This window comes from Mastacembelus armatus, chromosome 1 (assembly GCF_900324485.2).
Source record: "Mastacembelus armatus chromosome 1, fMasArm1.2, whole genome shotgun sequence".
NCBI classification, from domain to species: domain Eukaryota; kingdom Metazoa; phylum Chordata; class Actinopteri; order Synbranchiformes; family Mastacembelidae; genus Mastacembelus; species Mastacembelus armatus.
In genome coordinates this window covers 22,516,293-22,538,012 of record NC_046633.1, presented here as the reverse complement: position 1 = coordinate 22,538,012, position 21,720 = coordinate 22,516,293, and the positions used below count along the sequence as shown (strand labels likewise).

Here is a 21,720-nt window from a genome sequence, read left to right as displayed (position 1 = left end):
CCTTTATCTGGTGTGGTTTATGAAGCTTGGTTGAGCAGTTATTGCTCTCGCTTTCATCCAAAGCTTGTAACCATTCTGGTCCAGAAGTGACAGATAAACCCATGAAGCCTGAAGTGAATGAGTTGAGTGCTCAGTCATCCTGCCAAGACAAACGTACAAACAGGCCCTAAAAGTTTACTCTAAAATATTTATCATCAAACTTTAACCCTCCTGTTGTCTTCAGGTCACTTTGACCCATTTTCAAAAGTTGATATGTGATAACTTTGGTTTTCTTCCATATAATGAACTAAAAATGACATGGGTAGTAAATGTGACACACCTTTCACACACCTTTTGTCCTCCTGCGTCAACTTTACCCATCAATTTTTTAGTGAACTTGTTTCCAACATTACATATATTTTACACTTATAGTAGGGAACCATCCATGTCATTTTTAGTTCATTATATGGAGGAAAACCAAAGTGATCACATATTCACTTTTGAAAGTAATTCACATTGACCCAAAGACAATAGGAGGGTCTATGTCCAATATATAAAACAAAATGCAGAAATGTATGTTTTGTAAAAACCCTGGTATATTTGGGCGTGGTGCAGAATGACATTCAGTGCACTGAAACAAGGCAATAAACTTAGTGGAAGCTTTACTCCAGTTTACACCTTGTCCCTCTGCTGAATCAGTTTTTCTATGCCTGGCCTACAAAGGGAATAGAGGCCTTAACTTTCTGGATCAACTTACCAAACTCAGAAAAGCATGATCGTAGACAGCCAGACTGCAGAGAAGAGCTGTTCTCCTGTCAAATATTTAAACTGCTTTACTAATTTCAGCATGGACTTAAACATACGTTTGCAATCCACATAAGCACAATGTCCATGCTTTGATTCCTAGGATAAGGAATAATAAGGATTTGCTGACAATAAAACAGCATCAGACCTTTCACATCACTGATGAAAAGCACTAACCTGGATCCAAATAATAAAAACCACATGTCTATGGTACTGCTTGCAAAGTTTAATACATCACTATACATTTGTCTTAACAGAACAAAAGCAAACCATTAAAAAAAAAAAGAAATCATAGGTACAATACATACTCAGCATTTTGTACATATATGCCCTAAGCATCCACGTGACTTGTTAGAACTCAGGTTTGTGTTAAATATATACTGTATGTAGTTATATATCTCAATATAGTCACAGCATCTGTACAGAGGGAATCAGGCTACAAATCATAACTTTATTAGTTCTTTTTTAATATATCAATAACAGGCCACTGTGGAAATGTAGACATCGTACAGTCAAGTCTTGTGTGTTGCCCTTTCAAAAGGCTTAAAGCAACATGTTACATGCGTTGGCTGTAAAACAAAATTCTTGCAGTAATAATAATTATAATAATGATAATGATTTCAATCTGAATATTATACACACATACACAGAAAATTGTACATGGTATCATGTGCTTGATATCCTGCCGGATTTTCGCTTTGAGATCTAATGGGATAGTTTCACATTTTCTGTTTCTGTCACTGATGAAAAGAGACAGAGGGTGAAAGATGGAGCGATAATGTCGCCTCAAAGGTCTTGCTCTGAGCTGAGTGCTTGTCCTTTCCAAAAGACTAACCACAGCTCTTACTTCGCATGTGTTCAGACTGAGCTGTGGCCACTGTAAACACGCTCCTGCAAGAACTGTGACGGCGACGTTTTACAAACAGCATGTGAGGAAACAAAGACAATAAAGCAAACAAGGATACATGCTATAGCAGCCAGTGAAGAGGACAACACATCCTCCTTTGCAGCACTAAAGGCAGTGAAATGATGGCGGTGAGGTAAAATCCAGAAAGAGGGCAAAACGTCATGGATGCCTGATTGCCACATCTAATACAAGGATGCCTTTTAAGAGTCATAGGGAGAAAAGAAAAAGGAAGACAAAGCAACACAAAATAACACTCATTCATGACCATTTTCCCCCTCAAGTCTGTAAAATGCAGCAACTCTTGGCTCATGGTTTTCATGCTCTCCCATCTATGATAGTTTCACAATGGCACAGTGTCCACTCTTCCTCAGAAACCCTTCAGCATCAAGATTCAAGTAGAATAACACAACCAACATTTTCTTCTTCACAGATTCTGTCAAGCACGAAGGGTTTGTCTGACCTGTGTTATACTAGCTAACTACAATAAGGATGATATATTTTAAATAAAGAACATTGTGTTTGAGGTGGAATGCAGTTAGTGAAAAAGATGTAAACAAAGACTGCTCTGTTTTCTGTAGGAAGCACAACTGGATCCAAAGGTGAGTTTTCACTTTCTCTCACAACTAATTATAGATCAAGAGTTTTATGGTAACTTTGTAAATGAATCCCAGATTGTTTTCATTAAGACTGAAAATATGCAATGAGGACAATGAAGAGATCACAGACAACAGTTCAGGTTTGTCTGTGTGTCATTTTCTGTTTTCACTGGGGGGGGGGGGGGGGGGGATCCCCCTTCATGGGATGTGCTCAAGTCAGTAAAACATGGAACCACAGAAAATAACAATAAACCAGATTAAATCTAATATCAGCAAACCTTCAGCATCACACTGAGGTTTGTATCCTGATGTTATTAAACTCTGCATGAGGAGTCAGGATACAGCGACGTGTTTAAGATGGAATAGAAAGGGGAAATTCATCAGAGCTCTGCACTGGACCAGGGATTTAGTGGTTTTTAGTGCATGTTTAGGTCTGTAGAGGTTAATGGCTAAAGCATCACATAAGCAGCTCTGCACACCATGTTCTGAGATCATTAAGTACAATTCAAGTAAGGCAACGAGATAACGCAATGGATGCTGTATGGATTTGCTTTCTACGTACTCTTCAAATTGTGTCACTAGCAGTGATGTGAGTTTACCTCCGTCACAGAAACATGGGGCATTATGGGTAAAGCCCCAATTCTAAAACCTACAGTTCGGCCTCTGTAAGAACCTTAAATGGATCAAAATATCAAAGCACAAGTGATCACCTTTTGCTAAATTCTATAGAAAGTGACTGGAAATTTCTTATGCAGAGGTGGCAGCTGTGTTAAGCTTCGACAAGCAAAGCTCCTTCACATACAGACTGCCGCCTATCGAGCCATCAAACAGCTACAGCAGTCTGCCCTCGGGAGATGATTCCTGTGTAAACTTTGTCACTTCACGTCCACTGCGTGGTTCAGTGCGAGTGATTGGATAAGGAAAACACCAGCACGTATAATGGAAGGAGTGGTTGTGGTTGGCAGTTTTACTGACATTCAGTACGTTCTACTTATATATTTGTGTGGGTGCGTGTGTGTAAATAGAGAATTTGGCAGAAAGCGTACAACCAGCAATTTCTATTTAAAAACAACCGTCCTGGTCAGTGTGTTATTTATATGGTGTCACCTCTCGCAGACCAGATTGTCCGTTCATTTGTGGTAGTGCAGGATGGTATAGCAATAATATCAGGAGTGCTACAGATGGCCACAGTTAGCGCCACAGCCAGGGAAGTTGGGCTTTGTAGTTTTTCAATGAGACCCAGCCAGTCATGAGTCTGCTTTACAACTTTCAGGCTGATTGTTAACTGGCATAATCCAGTGGAGGCTGCAGGAGGTTGGAGGTGGAAGAGGGTTGGCACTGATTTTTCAATTCATTAAGTCCTTTTTTGCATCCAAACCACCACCACTGAAGTCAAATCCTGCTGAGGCCAAGAGAGAAACTTTGACTGCTTTCATTAAAAGCTCTTTGTTTTTACCTGTGTCCATGAATGGGTGGGAGGTTTCGATGCGACGGGGGTAGCTCCCATAGGTTCTGCCCCCTTGCTTATCCATCACACTCACCTGCAGGGACACTGAATGAGAACAAAGACAATATTAAGTTAGATCCAAACCAGAGCCTGCTCAGTGTCCTGATCAAAGTTGCTGCTCTCCTGCAGTCAGAGTGAGTGCAGTGACAAGAATTAGTGGGGAAAAAAGCTGAAAATTGTGGAGTTTGGGGCAGCAGGAGCAGTACAGACTGAGAAATGGACAGGTTAAGGACCAAAACATGGGCAGTGCTGGGGGCACAGTGCAGTTCTGGACAGGGGTACAGAAGACTGAAAATTGTACCCCACCAGAGAAGTAATGGATCCTCCTCTACAGGTTGAGGCAGATGGAAAGGTAGCAGAGAAGAGAGAAAATAGCAAGGAACCGTGCCAAGGTGCGTTGGGGAACGGTCTGGAGGCACTTACTTGTCCTCTTTGTGCTCAGGGATGCCAGCAGCGGCCAGCGCAGCTCGGTACTGCAGCAGCACACCTCGGACGCTCTTCACAAAGCCCTTAGAGAGGGGGAAGAGCGGAAAGCCGATGTCTGGGTAGCCGCTGCCCTCTGGGAGGAAACTCCTGTAGCTCTTTCTCCGTTTCTTTGGTCGCACCGCAGGCTGGCTGCCTGTGGAGCCCGTCCCTCCTCCGCTAACTGTGGCAGAACCTGATTCTGATGTACCCCCGCGGACTACAGAGCCTGAGACTGCAGAGCCAACCCTGTTTTCCCCACCTACAGAGGCGTTACCCTGGGTGCTGTCAAAGTCTGAGTTCTGGCTCAGCTCTTGCTGAGAAGCAGCTATAGTGGAAGGACTAAGCCCTGAATCCTCCAGCTCCTCCATAATACTGGTAACTCCTGGACCTGTGGCCCCCTCCTCCCCGAGCCCTCTGGGGCTGCTGTAAGCCACGGCCACAGGCACCGATCCCAGCGGCAGCTGCTCATCCAGAGGCTCCACAGATGAAGGTCGATCTTTCAAATGTGGAGCCCTGCAGGACATGTGCCCTGCCTGACCCCTCTCTGCAGCATCGTTCAATTCAAGCCACGCCTCCAGACGGTGAACGAGCCGCCAGCCATTAGAAACAAAGTGCTCCTGGATCTCCTGTTTGAAGACCTCCACGGCGTTCTGCAGAAGCTGCGTCATGGACTGAACCATCTTGATCAGGGCCATCTCATTATAACAGCGGCTGTTCTCATACCCTTCCTGCAGGCCTCTGTCACTGTCGAAGCCAGCCTCATTATAGTAAGGCTCATTGACAAGGATAAGGCCTGCAGAAAAAACAAATAGGTTCATGTACAAAATGTAAAATTGTCGTAAGATTGTTTCGAATGGATTTAAGCTTATTATAGAAAAAACAACACTGCAGAGAAAGAAACTACATAGAATTTACCATTGCCCCTATGCTGATGACACTCAAATTTACATCCCTGTTGAACTGACCGTGCTGACTGCAAACATCTACTGTACCCTGGCCTCTGTTTGTACATGTCCAGTTCGTGCTACTGGTATCAAAATAATGTGGCTCTATGTGCTGGACCAGGAGTATTTTTATGGTGTTACATCAATGTCAAAACTGGAGGGTGAAAAATACAGACCTGCAAATAAACACAAAAGCAACCAACAGCTTTTACTGACAGAAAGGTCCATGAGCCCACCCTCAAACTACTTTTCATGTTCACATTTGACCATCAAAGCTTCATATTTGTGCTCACAAAACTGTTAAAACCTGCAGGTATTTATTTTTCTAGTTTTGACATTGATGTAAACACATATATTTTATATTTTTTTTCCATTTTTGCTTGTAATAGGCTTAAGCTGGTTATTTCACTGTGTAGTGGACAGTATTTTAAACTGAATCTGGTCAGTACATAGAAAACGTGTGCACTTTATGGTTAGGTGTACTATGAGATACTGATAAGTAAATTAAAATATGAATTCAATTTGTCTGGCAGACCAGACTGCACATAAGATTTATGGAAGTAGTGTAATGTCTGTGTGTGGGACAGAAACATTTAGGTGAGCGACTGTGCCACACTGCAGCAAACAAAGACATGAATGCATTTTTGTGCTGCAGAGAAGGGAAGGGGCATAAAACTGTGTGTGTGTGTGTGTGTGTGTGTGTGTGTACACTAGCCTTGTATGGAGATAAGGACTTGCAGAAGACTGGACTTGCTGGTCCATCTCTCAGTGCCCTGTGGACCATATTACCACAAAGGATCATGGTTTAGCCATATCAATTGCAATTTTTTACTCAAAGAATTGAGGACAGAGATGTTGAACATGAATAATAAAATATGTAAAATTGACAAAACTTTTATTATATTTTCATATTATACATATAGTTTTAAATTACATGAGTCTGACCACATCAAGGTACACTTCCCAGAACTGTAAAACCTTAGGGGTACCTTTAAACTGTAAGGCATCATACCTGTACATGTGTTAACTGGGACTCACCTTGCCAATCCAGGTGCCCAGCAGACTGACACAGACCTTGCCGTTGTCATAGAGGTTGGGATTGAGGCGGCCGCTGCACTGTGACAGGTAGCGAAACAGAGGCGGCACAGCTGGGTAGATGTTGGGTAGCTGGATGTCAAACAAGAACAGACCGTCCTCGTAGGGTGTACGAGTCGGCCCTTTTATCAGAGCTGAGAACAGGTCCTGCATCGAAGACAACAGAAAAACACACATTTTCAGATGGAGGCAGGTAAATGAGAAAAAAAAAAAACAACAACAAAAAAAAAAAACTGGACACTGGTCAAGACAAGCTCAGCTGAAGAGACATTTCAGACACTTTCACCTGTGCGGTTTGAAAGAGTTTATATGTTATCTTTTCATAAGTCACTGTAAAAAGCTAATCCCTGTAACTTAATAAAATGAGATGACACGGTGACCAACACGCTCTAACTTAACCGTCTGTGAGCTCTGTGCATGGAACACATTCCTGATTTATATGTGTATACAGCTGTGCACAGAATGACCTGTTTTCCCCTCCGTTTTAGTGTAACCTCATCATTATGTAACTCATACACCATCTTACTTACAGAATCACAGTTTTTCTATATTAGTCTCTCATGCAGACATTTTTAAAGAGGATTACATCCAACCATAGGTTTATTTTGCAATCTCAAAAGCATCAGTTACCCTGATCGGAGCTCGTAGGAGAGGTGTGTGCTGCTTATTGTTATGATATTTATGACAGTAAACCCACCATGCGATCTTCAAATGTCTTCACCATGATGCCATCAGGCAATGATGTTGCTAGTAGAGCCATTTCCTTCCTCACAGTGCTGAAGAACTTCTTTGCGTCCGCTGGCTGAAACTCCATTTTCTTGAATGAATGAGTGTCTTAAAAAATAAAAAGAGAGACAAGACAAGCAAATTCCAAATGAATAGCAAAGCAGAAAGAATTAATGTACAAAGACAACCTAACTTGTTCGGGCAGACAGTTGATCAAGCTAAAGGATGTGTGGACGTGTGACTGACAGGTATGATCTCAGAATGGAAATAGGAGGCAGCTGCTGTCACTCAGTAATGAAGAAATGTGGGGTCTTCTGTTTGGTTTGGTTTGTTTGCTGAATCTCCACCTACACTAAACCTGACTCGAACACAAACCACATGGAAATCTGAAGTTCCAGTGACTGGTTTTAGCGACACGTTACTGTAATCATGTCATCTAAAGCGTGTTCTCATGTTGATAAGCTTAATTGTCATTGTTCATACATTTATCTAATTAAGCAGAAGACAGAGACTACCAAAGACGTTTAGCAATAAAGAGACAAACTTTATATTTTCTTCATTTCTAACCTGGTGCCCACTCCAGCACAGAGAACACCTCTCCCTTGGCACTGGTAAACGTGACGCCAGGTTTGCCGCCACTCTGTTGGCACAGTACTGGTGTGTCACTGAGAAATTCACTGGGCCATTCTTGTCCACTGACTGGTGTCTGTGGCTCCTGCTGGGGCTTTTCCTCTCCAACTCTCTCTGCCTGAACAGCAACACAAGACTTAACTTTGTGTTTTTGTACACAAAACAAATCAACTCTTATGAAATCTCTTGCTGTAAAAAAACAGGTCATAGAGTCATTAAACATCTACCTCTGTCCCTGCTCCACCGCTACCCCCTGCCTCCATCACAGCTTCCATCTTCTCCTCCTCCACGATGGCCACATTATCGAGTGTCTTCCTGAGGTTCTCCTGCAGCTTCTTGAAGTCATCCAGGAATCGTTTCTCCTTGGTTGGTTTCTCCGGCGCCGTGGGTGTCACAGAACTTGCTACATTAGCTGTGGAAGTGGGTTCAATGGAGGTCGGGGAGGTTGGAGAGCTGCCGGTCCACAGCTGCTCCACAGTCATGTTTTTCAGGCTCTCCAAGATCTTCAAGGCCTCTTTCAACTCCCTGAAACGCCGAGAGGCACCATCTTTACTGGGCTTCTCTGCTCCATTCACTGCTCCGCCTGGAGTGGTTCCTGAGCGGGCACAAAATAAATTACTGCAAATATGAAGAGAGACGGGGTCCAAGCAGAACCTGAAACTGATGTTTGAACCTCACTGTGGAACATTTTGGCAAATATAGTTACTTATTTTTTGTTTCAAATTCATGATCATTCTTTCTCAGCAACATCCTTTCCAGAAAATTAGAATCTGGAAGATACCATCTCAGATGAGGGTGGAAGCGAGGGAAAACAAAGTGAAATGGTATCTTCCAGCTTCTGATTGGCTGAACATACCTGATCCAGGTAATCAGCAGTGGGTAGAGCAGGGATAATTGGAAAACAAGCAGGACACTGGCCCTCGAGGACCAGGATTGGCCACCCCTGACTTATAACAACTATTCTACAGTGCGTTACTAACAGAGGACAACTGTAGGTTAGGACCAAAATAGGTTTGTATATTCCCACATGTGGCAACATAAGAGTCAAGAGAATTATTCATGCTTTACGCTGTGGAGTTTACACCATTCTCTTGAAATGAATAACAATACAAATGTAAGACAAGATCCACACCTCCTCCAGAAACAGGACTGGCCAAAGCCACAGATGCTTCTCCCTGCTCTCCAGGGACTCCTTCAGTGGGGCTGGTGATCCCAGCTTTGCTGCCCTCTTGTGGGGGGATGATGAACGCGGTGATGCTCGTGGGAGTGGGGGTCGGGGTCGTTGTGTCGATGACATCTGTGTTGTTGACGTGACTGTCATCCTCAGTGGTGACACCGTTATCTGTCTCCCAGCTGTCGCTCTCGTCCTCCCACTCCTCGGTTGACAGAACGCTGCTTGTCTCCTCCACTGAGTCGTAGTCCGTCTCCTCAATCTCAGACTCCACATTGTAGAGGTGCTGAGTTTGAACATTAAAAGCTAATCAGCCACTGATTCGTCACTTCCCTTGTCAACAATGACATTCAGTTTCATCAGCAGCAAACATTTACCTGTGGCAGCACAATGGTCACAGAGTTGTCCGCCCACACCACCTCGACTTTGCTGCTCACATCCACCCTGGACACTTGGCCTACTGACGTCTGGGAGTAGGTGGATGTAAGAATAAAATCATTATTAACAAACAACACATAGTACAAAACAAAACCACAAACATCTGAGAAGCTACAATGACATAGTGCTCATTGTAAAGCACTGAGGTAAATTTGTGATTTGGAGCCTCATATATATGTAAAATTAAATGGCTGCAGTTTGTGCTAGTGAAGCTTTATTCTGTGATATGACATTAGTGGATGAAGGACGTGATATATTGCTGCAGTTGAGTTTTATAAAACCGTACCAGGAGCAGGGTTAAGGCTCAGCAGATAAATGTAAATGTGCTTTACCAGTTGGATTATGAAATCGTTTGCAGGCAAAGTTTTGCCCAAACTGGTACAAAGGCAAAACAGTTTAACTGCCCTGACCTCATTTTCACAGTCGTTCTGTCCATTCTCTGAGTTCCATATCCTGATGACAATGTCGGTGGTGCGGAAATGGAAATCTGGGTGATCAGCGATATCGTACACACTGACATCTTCCTCCACACCAATTACCTGGATTAAAACAAAGCAACAAAAACAACAAACAAAAGCAATGTCTTATTTTATTTCTGGCCCTTCTCTTTTATGCACTCGGACACACAGACATTCAAACATGAAGCATTTTCAGTGTCTTTAAAGCACATGTATTTATTTTCCTCACTAACCTCCACGTCGTCACTGGTGGCGTTGAGTTTGATCCATTTAACGACACATGTTCTCCCCTTGTGATCGCCAGACTGAATCACGCCATACACTCCTGGGTCCTGGAGGGCCTGGGCTGAAGTGAGCACACGAACATACGCATACAAAGTTTAGAGAGCCAAGTAAACAAATGACACCACAAACATCTAAAAGGCAAAGATTTAGATCAATAACTGAAAACACAGACTTTAAATAAAATCTATGTATTTGCAAAAAAATCTCAGTCCACAGGGAGAGAAATCTGACGCACTGTGTCTTCACTACACATTTTTCAAAAATCCAACTGAATTCCTCTTCCTTACGTCGTTTATCTACTACAAAATCCCCAGGACAAAACTCGTGGCTGTCGAGGTGTTGGATGGGAATAAGATCGTTTGATCGGATCCCCTTGTCCACTCGCCCGTCCTTCCACATCACGTCGGCCGTGGTCTTTGTTGACACAACTTCCACTGCCACCCTGCACCAAAGAACGACACACACATATGGTCTGTTAAAGTAAACAACTGATGAGAGCTTCAATCTGCAGGGTAAAGGTAAATGTTAACAATTGAAAAACTCTCATTTCCTCTCCTGTCTTCTTTTTTCCCCCAGTATCATTCATTTTCACTCCCTGACTTCACTGATCTGTTGGACCTTTATCATCTCTCTCCTTCTTTTTTCCGCTGACCTCTCACACATCGTCCTGAACCACCGCTATCTTTAAATCACTTGTTCATTCGACTCAGCAAGCAAAATCAATAAAAAACTAAACCCACTGCCTTTAAAAGATAAAACCTGGATTTTTTCTTTATTAGCTATGTTCCACAAATAAGGAATCTCTGATGGACTGATATTTACACCTCTAACATTTGTCTTTCGTGACATGACTTTTTACCTTGTCTGCTCATATTTTTCTAATATTATGGTCAGAGATTCAGTACATGTCGCCATCTTGATAAATGAATGGAGACAAACTGCAAAGTCCAGAAATACAGATTTAGCAGCAGGTCAGTGTCTTCTCCCAGTATCAGTTACCAGCCAAAAATCAGTTATTGTTAATGACAAACATAATTCAAATATCTTATAAAAATAATTTACTGTAACAGTCTCACAAAGGTTTTTGTTTTCAAACTGAATTTCACAGGTCACTCAATGACAAAGAACAGAAAAGTGTTGTGTCATCAGGGAGCTGAGCACGTGTGCGACACTGTGCAGTTGTGGAAATGATGCCATCGGTAGTTTCCATTGAAAGATTAAATATGTGTCAAGATGCAGTGTCACTGTCAGTCAGATTGAGACATGAGCCCTGTGACAAGCCAGAAAGATCCTGGACAAAAACAAACACAACACAAGCAAACACTAAAGAGGAAAACGTGATTGCAATGGATGGTCCCAAACAGAAAATTAGAAAAGGCAGAAAGAAAAAGAGACGTATTTTGTACTGTTAACCCACCGGTCTCCAGGCTTGAACTCGCGGGAGAATTTGGTCCTCTTCTTCTTGTGCTTCCTCTTGAGGTTGCGGATGGAGAGTGGGATGCTCTTCTTACGGTTTGTTCCCAGGCCGCCGCTCTGAGAGGAGGCTGTGGAACTCGCCGACGACGTCAGAGAGCTGTTTCCACAGCAACGGTCAGAGGTTAATTATTCAGACATTCAAATCTCATCTTAAAAACGTTGCATCTTAAAAAGCATCACACACACACAGGATGTTTATGCTGTTACAGATTCATAGGCTAAAGCAGTAATTAGTCTCATTATCATTTAATGTGCAGATTTTGCTCTTGATTAATTGATTCTTGATTCTTCTCCATTAACTGTCAGAAAATATTGAAAAATGTCACTCACAATTTCCCAAAGTCACATCCCCAGACTACAAACTTTACCCAGAGATATGTCCACAAACCAATTCGATCTATTATGGAACCATAAAGATTTAAAAAAACATTTATCTGAAAACACCAAGTGATTATCAGCACTGCTGCAGATTAATAGTTTATGGATGATCTTATGAATTCACCAGAAGAAAAGGCCTCAGCTCAGTGTTGGACCATCTGCAGTGTCTATGTGACAGTGGTGTAAATTTCAGAAAAAGGTGAAGACATACAAGAGGCTTTGTTGACACAGTAACAAGAATCACTGTAAAACACTTCTCAGTATATATATACTGCATTGTTGGAGGTTTTAAGGTCCAAGGTTCATTGAAGCTGTTTGTGTGATGATGATTCAGCTCTGGGGTCCATTTGTTTGTGCTGAACAGGCTGTAACTTTCAGACATTTTTGTGATAAGCTTCAGCTTTTGGCTTCCAAACTGACACAACGAATTTACATCACTTACATTTGAAGGACCAACTGCCTTGTTCAGCTTTCTATAATCAAAACTCAGTAAAGTCTTAATTCGTGTGTGTGTGTGTGTGTGTGTGTGTGTGTGTTATCATCTGTCCCACAGCCCCCTAAATCTCTAAAACACACACTCACAGAAAGGATTTAATTAGCAACAAATGTTGTTAATAATGACAATTAAACAAAGCCAAATGAAATGATAGACAGTCATTAGGTTTGGACTGCACATCTGTAAAGTGAATTAACTTTGGTAAATTGCAACAGGCAGATCCACAACTCCTGCAAGTCAATAAGCAAATTGTGCAACAGTGCCACTTTCATTTAAACAGACAAAACACTACACCGAAGACAAGGGACAGTAGATTTAGCCTATCCAGCTCTGCCATAATAAACTGTCATTGTCCTGTATTGTCCCGATTTAGATTTTTCTTACTTTGTACATGTGAAGCACTTTGAATCAACAGCCCTCAGTCTCAGAGGTTTTCACAAAGATAAGGAAGTTGCAGTATTATTGCATCAGATCACATTGTGATCGTGTGCACAGCCTCTAAAGTGGACAAGTCACCGATGCCCAGTACCTCCCACATTCAGCACATTCACGGATGAAAACGAGCGAAAGCAAAAGCCCAACGGACCTGGTGTCGTCAGTGTCCTCTGCAGCCTCGTCGTCAGCGTCCTGCTCCCCGTGTTCAGCCGAGGTGTCGTTGGCGTTCTGGGAGTCTGGAGGGTTCTGGATGGGCACCACAGGGCCGTTGTTGTTGGGATGAGACGAGTCAGTCTGCTCCGATTTGTGTTCACCTGGGGACAGTAACAACAACATGCATTAGTATTTTAATTTAGGGTATAGATGCATAATGTGCAATAACGGATAATAAAATGTTACTCAGTGTTACTGGATTGATGCTCATCCAGCCAGGAAGTAAATGTGAAATGTAAGCAGACATTTGAGAACAGTTATAAAGAACAGGCAGACAGTCTTTATTTGGTTTACTTTATCAGTCTATGTGGTGTATCAGCAAAAGAAGTGGAAATGGAAGGTCAGTCTTGTTCTTCAGGCTGTTATTTTGCTGTGGTTTTACAGAAAGAGACAGGCATCCTCTATGTTCCAGACAAATATATTTCTCAGCTGAAGTGTGCTGCACTCCAGCACAATTTCCAATTAGTCTATTCCCTCTGCACTGAGCCCCATTTGTGAAAAGGACTGTCTGTCGTCTCGCAGGAACTTTAAATCATTCTGACTCTGCTTTTCCACGAGGCTTTTAGTTCTTTGCTTCCTTAAGGAGGACATAAGGGAAAAAAAATAACAGTGTGTTTCTAATGACACTACGATTTTGTTCAATGTTTTTTTTTTTTTTAAACTTTGACGCATTGCCTCATTGAGATGCTTGCAGAATCAGGAAATCATGTGTTTGACCAGTGCAGCAGCACCAATAGAGAACAGACAGATTAGTGGGATCATAGTAATTCACAAGATCAAGCTTTCTCAACAATCACCTTTAAGAGGCTCCTTCACGCACACACACACGCACGCACCAATTTTTACAGTTTTAATTAAATAAAGGCCAACTCTGAAATGAAAGCATAGAACAAATAAACAACTGGACATAAAAAAGAAAAATCATGAAATAATTTCAGCAAAGTTTAAAATAATTTTTGACTTAAAGTGGCCTCCAATCTCATAACTTTACACACCCTTCTTCTAATTTAAAAGCTGTAAATGATCATGCAGAAAACCTTTCTTTATAAGGAGAGTGGTCACATAGTGTCTTTAGTAATTGCAGTCATTAGAAGGCAGACACAGGTTCTGCTTGATCATTTAGAGCTTTTAAAATGGCCAGTATTTCTCAAACTGTGCTCATAAGTTTAAATTGTATTTAAACTTATGAGCACAACTGTATAACAATCAAAAACCCTGGTGGGATTATCTCTGCAACTGAAAGTTCTTCCCAACACTGTTGCACAAGTTCTCATAAAAGTGCTGCAGACAAAAATAGTGATAAAATAATGTTGTAGTCTGGCTCTACACATAATGACATATTTCCTGGTTTAAGTTCTTCTTCAACATTAGAGCCTGAGTTCATCTTAGAGACTGACAGTGTTAGAGCTGGAGTGTCTGTACTATGTTTTCTCTGCAGAGCATCGTTTGGCACCTTGTGCGTCGGCGTTCTCCGTCTTCTTTCCCAAATCCTTCTTGAACATCCTCTTCAGCTGCAGGAGACAGACACACAAAGACAGTGTGAAGATAATCAAAACGCACTGACAGCGTCTGTAACACCAAAGGGGAAACCAACATTCAGGGATGACTCTTAAAATCATCATCATCGTCGTCTCCTGTTCAATAACTTACTGTGTAAAACAGGTGTTAATAGTTTTTTGAGGGGGCAACAGCCACATTTGTACAACAGGAAAATAGGTTTTCATATACAAGAGCACAATTTAACATAGTATAATCATATGAAAACATATTTTGCTTTAAAATTGTACCTTTCTGGCCACAGGGTCTTCAGGCAGAATAGGGGCACCCTCGGGTCCTTCACAGGTGATGAGTGTAGCGTCACCCTTAGCAGGAAAGATGTAGAGGGCCCTTTCTCCCAGCTGCCTCTGCGTGTGGTCATAGTAGCCAAGACGCCTCACCCTAAACCCAACCAGAAGAGCAACATCATCCCACAGGCAACAAGATATATGATATGAAATATTAAAATCACCTATGGAGTCTAGGAAAAGGAGTGAAAAACACACAGTATGTCTCTAAATATTCTACCAGTGTACCAAGTATAAACCACAAACTTAAATTACAATTTAAAGCAGTTAAAGCAATGACAAAAAGATGGACATTTCCCCGACCTGCAGAGATTCTCCTGTGTGATGGTGGAGGGAGGCGGATAGACGCTGTCAGAGCCTTTGGGGGAGTAGCTCTTGGTGATCCACGTCACCTTCAGTTCTACCACCTTTACCTGAGGAAAGCACAGTGATTCGACCATTAGGAAGCACACTCATTTCTTAAACTATATGACTCCAGCACCAGCACCATCTGTCCTTTAAAACGAAGAAAGAGAAGAACAACGTGTGGTAGAGCTGAAGAGTTTGTGGTGACCATACACTGCAAAAAAAATACATGAAGACTTTTACTTACACTGAGCACAGTGTGTTGACTTCACTACATTTCCCGCCACCACAAGATCACTAGTTTTAGATGAGGGAACCTCAGTGACCTCTGCATCTATGTAGGTGTAAGTATTAAGTGACATGTGTCACCAGTGATACAGTTCTTGTCTTTCTGTCATAGCAACAAGAAGAGCAGTGCTTTTTATCACCAAGTGCTGCATTAGAGTAAGGACTTAATCTAACGTCAGTTCCTGTGAGAACAGGGCTGTAAAAAAGAAGGGACTCTAATCATCATCGTCTTACCTCTTCCACCACAACCCTGAACTTGCACTTCCTGCTGAGGACAGGCTTGACCCCTGACAGCCACTGTACGTTAGAGAAGACTTTGGCTGGCCCGATCAGGACCTGGCCTGGGTAGAAACCGTACGCCTCGTCGAAGAACAGACCCTGAAAAACAACAAGGTTAGAAGAACCGAAAACATAATGTTGACCAGAAGGTATACAGCCAGCAAAATAATGCTTTATTTTCAAAATCTGCTTGATAAAAAATAGTCCGCTATCAAATATCTGCCTGTGAACTGCAAAGGAGCATTTAACATTTTAATTTGAACAGTTTCTTTATATTAATGTTTAAGAAAAATGCAAACATGAAAACTTTCTGCATGAAGTAGTTACTGAGCTCTGCAGTAGAGAAGTATGTGGAAATAAAAAGCATTAAGGACGTAGCGTAGAAACAACCTGTCAACAAAATATCTACCATTACAGAACAGTCTAACTACTAAATTGAAATTACTGTTGTTTCATCTGTTTGGTTCGAGAACAGGGTCAACACTTAAAACACTTACTTTCCCTCACAATCCAGACTAATCAAGTTTCTGTATATGACTACAAAGTAAAGGATAAATATCACACACAACTGTCTAAATCAGTCTATGAACCAAACCAGTATCACACAACCTCAGCTTTCTCTTTCAGAAGTGATCCGAGTTTAAACAAAAGCAAATATGCCCAAAGTGACAGGAAAGTGCTCGTGCCTACGTACAGAATCACTGACGTGTGGACAGACATCGTAAAGCTTGGCGCCATCCTCCACACTCATGGAGCACCTGCAGGGAGGCAAAGAGAGAGACGCCCGATGGACACTCACTACATTTGGCTCTGATGAATGTGTGCCAGAATCCAGACTCTGACGGTCCATACAGTGTAATCGCATACTTTACCTGGCTCCATTGGAAAGCTTGAGGATGATGTGATTAGTCAGGTCGTACACTTTCCCCAGCCAGAAGTCATAGGCGATGTAGTCACCGTACATAAAAGACTGAACGAGACAATGACAACAGAGCATCGATCAATTTCACATTTTTTCAAACTATCATCACGGAGGTCAGCGACATTTTCAATAGGAATCAGACCAAAACTGTGACATTTACAGATTATTTTGAGACTGGTGTCCAAAACTCGACTACAAAAAACTACAACAAAAACCTACAGACATTTTTATTCACATTTCATTGCCAAACACAAGTTTTTAAAAGTAATGCTAATAAGTAAGAGCATAAATGACAGTGTGAGGAAGCAGATTTTTCTGACTAAATAGTAATTCCCAGGAAAGTTAGTCAGTTAATTGTTTGGTCTCATTAATACCAATAATATTTGGTGTTAATGAGAGACGACACACCTGTAAAATGCAGTGTTATCATAGAAGTGTGTGAAGTAAAACTCTCTCACCCAGATGTGCTGAAGGTCCTTGCTGTTAACTGGATACAGAACACAGTTTGTTCCCACTAGTTTCACTGCACACTCGATGTCAATGTTGGTCACAATCCCACACTGGTTGTCCTGAAACACAACAAACACATGATCGTTATCTCACGTTGTCATCACGTTGTCGACATTACAACTTCCTGTTCGTCATCGAAAACTTTCACGTTGTCTACCAGCTTTTGAAATTTCTAAATCTAAACTAAACAACCAAACTGTAAAATTTCATGTTATATTTATAGTCAGGTTGAGTTCTGCCTTAACACAAAAAGTCTTATTTTAGACCTTTGTAGGTGTTGCCCTGCGATAATATTCCAGTCATGTCTGAAGCAGCAAATGGAACAGAGCAGGGAACAGTGACGTGACTGACAATAAGAGGCCTGATTGAAAAAAGCTGCGAGTTACAAGTCAGGATGAAAGAGAGAGTCAGAGACAAAAAAAAAAAAAAAGAAAAAGGAGCAGAGTCCACTTACATTCGAATTGTTCCGTCGCACGATATCTCTGATGACGATAGATCGATCTTCAAGTTTCAGCTGTAAAGAAAAAAACACAAGGGAGTTTCAGAATGGTGGATCACAGTTTTAAGACACCTTATTCCAACAGAAGCTGCATCACTGAAACTGTCCCTGGTTCACCGTCATAAAGACGTACTGTCAATAGAGCCTTAGAGACGCACGTTTCACTGGGCAGGCCACCATGAGCCTCTAGTCTGAGGATCCATCAGTGTGACAGACACTAAAGGTGTCAGCAAAAAAACAAACAAACAAAAAAAAAAAAAACTGTCACTATCAATTTTTCATCAGCATGAACACTGGACAAAAACCAGATTTACAGCAGGCAGGCTGACAAACAGATGAAGCCAAGACCTGCATCGATCAAGACCTACGTGCTCAGAGAGACAGGGGGCAGAAAACAAGCTGCTGGGCTAAACTTGGCATAGGCTCAGCTCCCAGAGGGAAACCTTGCTTCTATGAGCCAAATTTGCTGTGTCAAAGTACAGCAATCAGACCGAAAACAGCCCCGAGCTAAGCAAACAAACTAAAACCAAACATGCAACTCTACACTGGTGGAGGTGTGTCGTGTCTGGTGAGACAATAATGAGTCCCCAAAACCCAGTTAGAGGAACATGGCCATGAGTTTCAAGGCTTATCAGGTACCAGAACACCTGAGGTCATAAAACTAGGAGACAGGACTTTACAAAACTTTGACAGCCTTTCATTTCCTGAGCATCATGAATCCAACAGTAGAAACAAAAAATAGATACCCTGGATTGTGCATTTTTTCACTCAGCACGGCTGTACAGCTGAAGATGAACTTCAGCCTGTCAGAATTTACCAAAGCACAAATACAATTTTTGAAGCACCACCACATACTAATTTATTCCCAGAGCTCTTAACTACATCCCAAAATCCTCCGCTCATCTTCATCACTATCCTACGTTAGCATCCAAAAACATCCAAAGCAAAACCTTGGATACATAGCTCAGCATTTATCTGTTATCTCTAATAAAACAGGAAGCAGTATGACGAATCCCATCAGGAATACATTTAGCCCACTTTACTTGACCCACTGGAAATTATAACAAAGTGATGGGGCCGATTTCCACCAGTTTCTCCTCCGACTGAGTGAGGAACAAAACTGAGCCGTGGTCCAAGCCCTTGATTGTTACCAACTTGTTATTGGGTTTCTTCCAAAACAACATGTCAAAGTGTCAGGAATTGGCACAGGCTGCTGTTTTCCCTGTTGCATCAGTGTGTTTAATGGCAATATTTGCGAGATGCAAACAGGAAACCCACATAGGCAGCACTGCACACCACAACTGACAGTACCTGCAGAAAATGAAACCTGCACCACAGACAAACTGTAAAACCGAAAACTGTGGTTAACATTTTAGGTTTCTGACTGTGACCTGAGAAAGCACCTCCAAACAGACAAAACTGAACTCAGTTAATTCACAAAGTGTCTGTTATAGTTGGCAGAAAGTTATCAATCATTAAAAAAAAATATATATAGGCACAAAAAGATACCTGCTTCTCCACAGCACAAGCTGCTCTATTGGCAGCAAGTACACAGAGTCTCTGAGTTTGGACAGAGACAGATGGAGGTAGAGGAGGAGAATATAATTAGGAGTAAAGAGTGAAGGAATTAAAAAACATGAAAACCTGCTGTCTATTAAGTAATAACTGATTTTCACCTGAAATTTGATCTAACGGGCCAAAACAGAGACAGGACATGATGGCAGATGTCAGGGCGGCTTATAATTTATAATATAATTTATAATATAAATAAGGGCATGTAATAATGTGAGCCTCCAAATAAGGCTAAATTTACACCATTATATTTGTCCATTAAGGCTTAGCTGTGGCTGCTAACAGCATAGACGTCTATTACAGGGTCCACATACCAGCTCACACTGGTTTGTTTTCATGTGTGAGGCTATAAGCTGTTTATCTATATATTAAATATCTACACCGATTGTGAATGAGACGCTCAGCAGACCCCACAGTCAGACTGGAGACAAATATGAAGGGAAAAACAACTTCCCTTTAAGTCATATCAGCTCTAAATAGCAAACCTAACAATATGGATAGCAGTTCTTTTCCAAGTTTGAAGACGTGAGCTCATCACACGTGCACACACAGTCTTAGGTGAGAGGACACTCACTGACAATAATGTATTTCTAATTATCAAAGTCAACATTGTCCACACACACACACACAGACACACACAAGACACACACACACCTCGATCCTTGGCAGCATTTCTGCTGCAGCTCACCGTAACCCTACTCCACTGAATTCTGGGAGAGGAAACGCCACTGGATGACTGTGTGTGTGTGTGTGTGTGTGTGTGTGTGTGTGTGTGTGTACACGATCAATGAGTCGCCATGTTCCCTTGTAATCTGTTAAACAGCAGCCTGTCGGTTCATCATGTCTCCACTGTTGGGAGTTGGAGTACACATGCAGCCGTGCACACACCCACATGCACACTCCTTTCTCTCAACCTTTTAGCTGGGAGAAGAAGTAGAAAAAAAAAATGTTGGATGCTCACACACACAGCTCTTCATTAATATTCTTTCAGAGCATAGTGCTGCAGTGCGATACTGTAATAACAGATTGCCTCACCAGTTCAAACGACCATGGTACTTACTGTTCATTATGTGATATATTTATTATTATGTGATAACAAAAGACGAGAGGGACAAAAACTGAACCTCACATTACTGGAGCCACACTTTGACTTTTACTTTGGAACATAGATCGTCACCACATATTTTGTTTTCTGGACTAAATATCATTACAACTCAAACTATGCCAATATGGCAGACGATGATGGGAAGGATGGATGAGCTGTTGTCAGGCAACATTAGGATTTCTCAAGACATGTTAAGGGGTTATCTGAAACCAAAACATAATGTTTACATGCACAAACCTTTAATCCGATTACTCCGCAGAGATCCCAGATCTTATGATGATCATAACAAATAATGTAGGTACCATGCAAATTCTTCAAAAGAACTATACTGCTGATTTGACATGATTACAGTATGTTTACGTCATACACATGTCGTGTTTTATTTGATAAAAGGCTCCATCATAGCTGATACTTAACTGATGCACAGCTTTGTTTGTAAGTCAAGTGAAAGCCAAATTATAATGAGAACGAGTCGTCACTGTAAAGTCTGCAAGTAAAACAGATGCCTGAGGATCAGAGAGGGAGGGAGGTTTCTCTACCCACCAGAAGTACACAGCCTTTCAAGGCACCTTGAAACCAAAGCTCTCTGACACACATTCACTTAAAAAAAAGAAATAAATAACACACATGCACACCCAAGCTGCATGGGTGATCTAAGCACCTTCAGTTTCAGACATCCAGTATACAGAGTATTAGACCCATTAAAAAACAGAACGTAAACACTTCCACTCCTCATGTGCCAAGCACACTCAACCACACATGCACTCTGCATTAATGCAAACACGTATTGAATATGATTAGAAAACCAGACAGCTCAGTCACAACAAAGCAGCTGACTGTTGCTATGGCTCGTGTAGTGATGGGGAGAAGAGGCTGTAAGGTGTTGGTGGGGACAGAGTCAGACAACAAAAGAAAAAAGTCACAGCATGTTTTTTTACATTAATACATATACTCTATGTGTGTGTGTGCGTGTGTGTCTATCTGTGTGTGGCACCTGGCTCTGAGACAGAAGACAACCTTGGCTGCTTCTTCATCCAGGCTGATAAGGTGGAAGGGGCAGATTGATTACCAGAATCAATGGAGGACAGTATTTGCTTTGACTTCCTGGCCTAATTAACACAAGTCATTATTCAGATGCTCTACAAGGAGGAGGAAGGGGGAGGGTGGGGGACACTGCAGAGGACTGCAGCTCCCAGCCACGCCTGTTCTCCACTCTGACAGGCTTTTCTGTCCTCATCGTGATACCAATAAGCCATCTGATCCACGAACACAAGAGCACGTCAAATTAACACATTTAGATCCAGAAGTAACAGCTGCACATATAGTATTTCTCTCCACACACATATGGGGTCA

The 21,720-nt window shown here is 41.8% G+C and overlaps 1 protein-coding gene across 1 annotated transcript in view; it reads right to left on the bottom strand.

Moving 5' to 3' along the window:
• Positions 1-2,462: 2,462 nt before the first annotated feature.
• The window catches only part of ube2o (ubiquitin-conjugating enzyme E2O), a 30,317-nt gene continuing 11,059 nt past the window's right edge, over positions 2,463-21,720 (bottom strand). Inside the window, exons 3-24 of the mRNA XM_026303975.1 lie at positions 17,646-17,705; positions 17,140-17,250; positions 16,632-16,729; positions 16,454-16,517; positions 15,715-15,858; positions 15,151-15,260; positions 14,791-14,941; positions 14,457-14,514; positions 12,942-13,104; positions 11,423-11,578; positions 10,293-10,447; positions 9,954-10,066; positions 9,673-9,801; positions 9,202-9,291; positions 8,786-9,110; positions 7,881-8,248; positions 7,591-7,771; positions 6,995-7,131; positions 6,241-6,444; positions 5,918-5,975; positions 4,217-5,051; positions 2,463-3,838 (exon numbers count right to left, since the gene is read on the bottom strand). Of these exons, the coding sequence (XP_026159760.1) occupies positions 3,811-3,838; positions 4,217-5,051; positions 5,918-5,975; positions 6,241-6,444; positions 6,995-7,131; positions 7,591-7,771; positions 7,881-8,248; positions 8,786-9,110; positions 9,202-9,291; positions 9,673-9,801; positions 9,954-10,066; positions 10,293-10,447; positions 11,423-11,578; positions 12,942-13,104; positions 14,457-14,514; positions 14,791-14,941; positions 15,151-15,260; positions 15,715-15,858; positions 16,454-16,517; positions 16,632-16,729; positions 17,140-17,250; positions 17,646-17,705 (3,738 nt within the window). The 3' untranslated portion in view covers positions 2,463-3,810. The remainder of the gene's footprint in view (positions 3,839-4,216; positions 5,052-5,917; positions 5,976-6,240; positions 6,445-6,994; positions 7,132-7,590; positions 7,772-7,880; positions 8,249-8,785; positions 9,111-9,201; positions 9,292-9,672; positions 9,802-9,953; positions 10,067-10,292; positions 10,448-11,422; positions 11,579-12,941; positions 13,105-14,456; positions 14,515-14,790; positions 14,942-15,150; positions 15,261-15,714; positions 15,859-16,453; positions 16,518-16,631; positions 16,730-17,139; positions 17,251-17,645; positions 17,706-21,720) is intronic.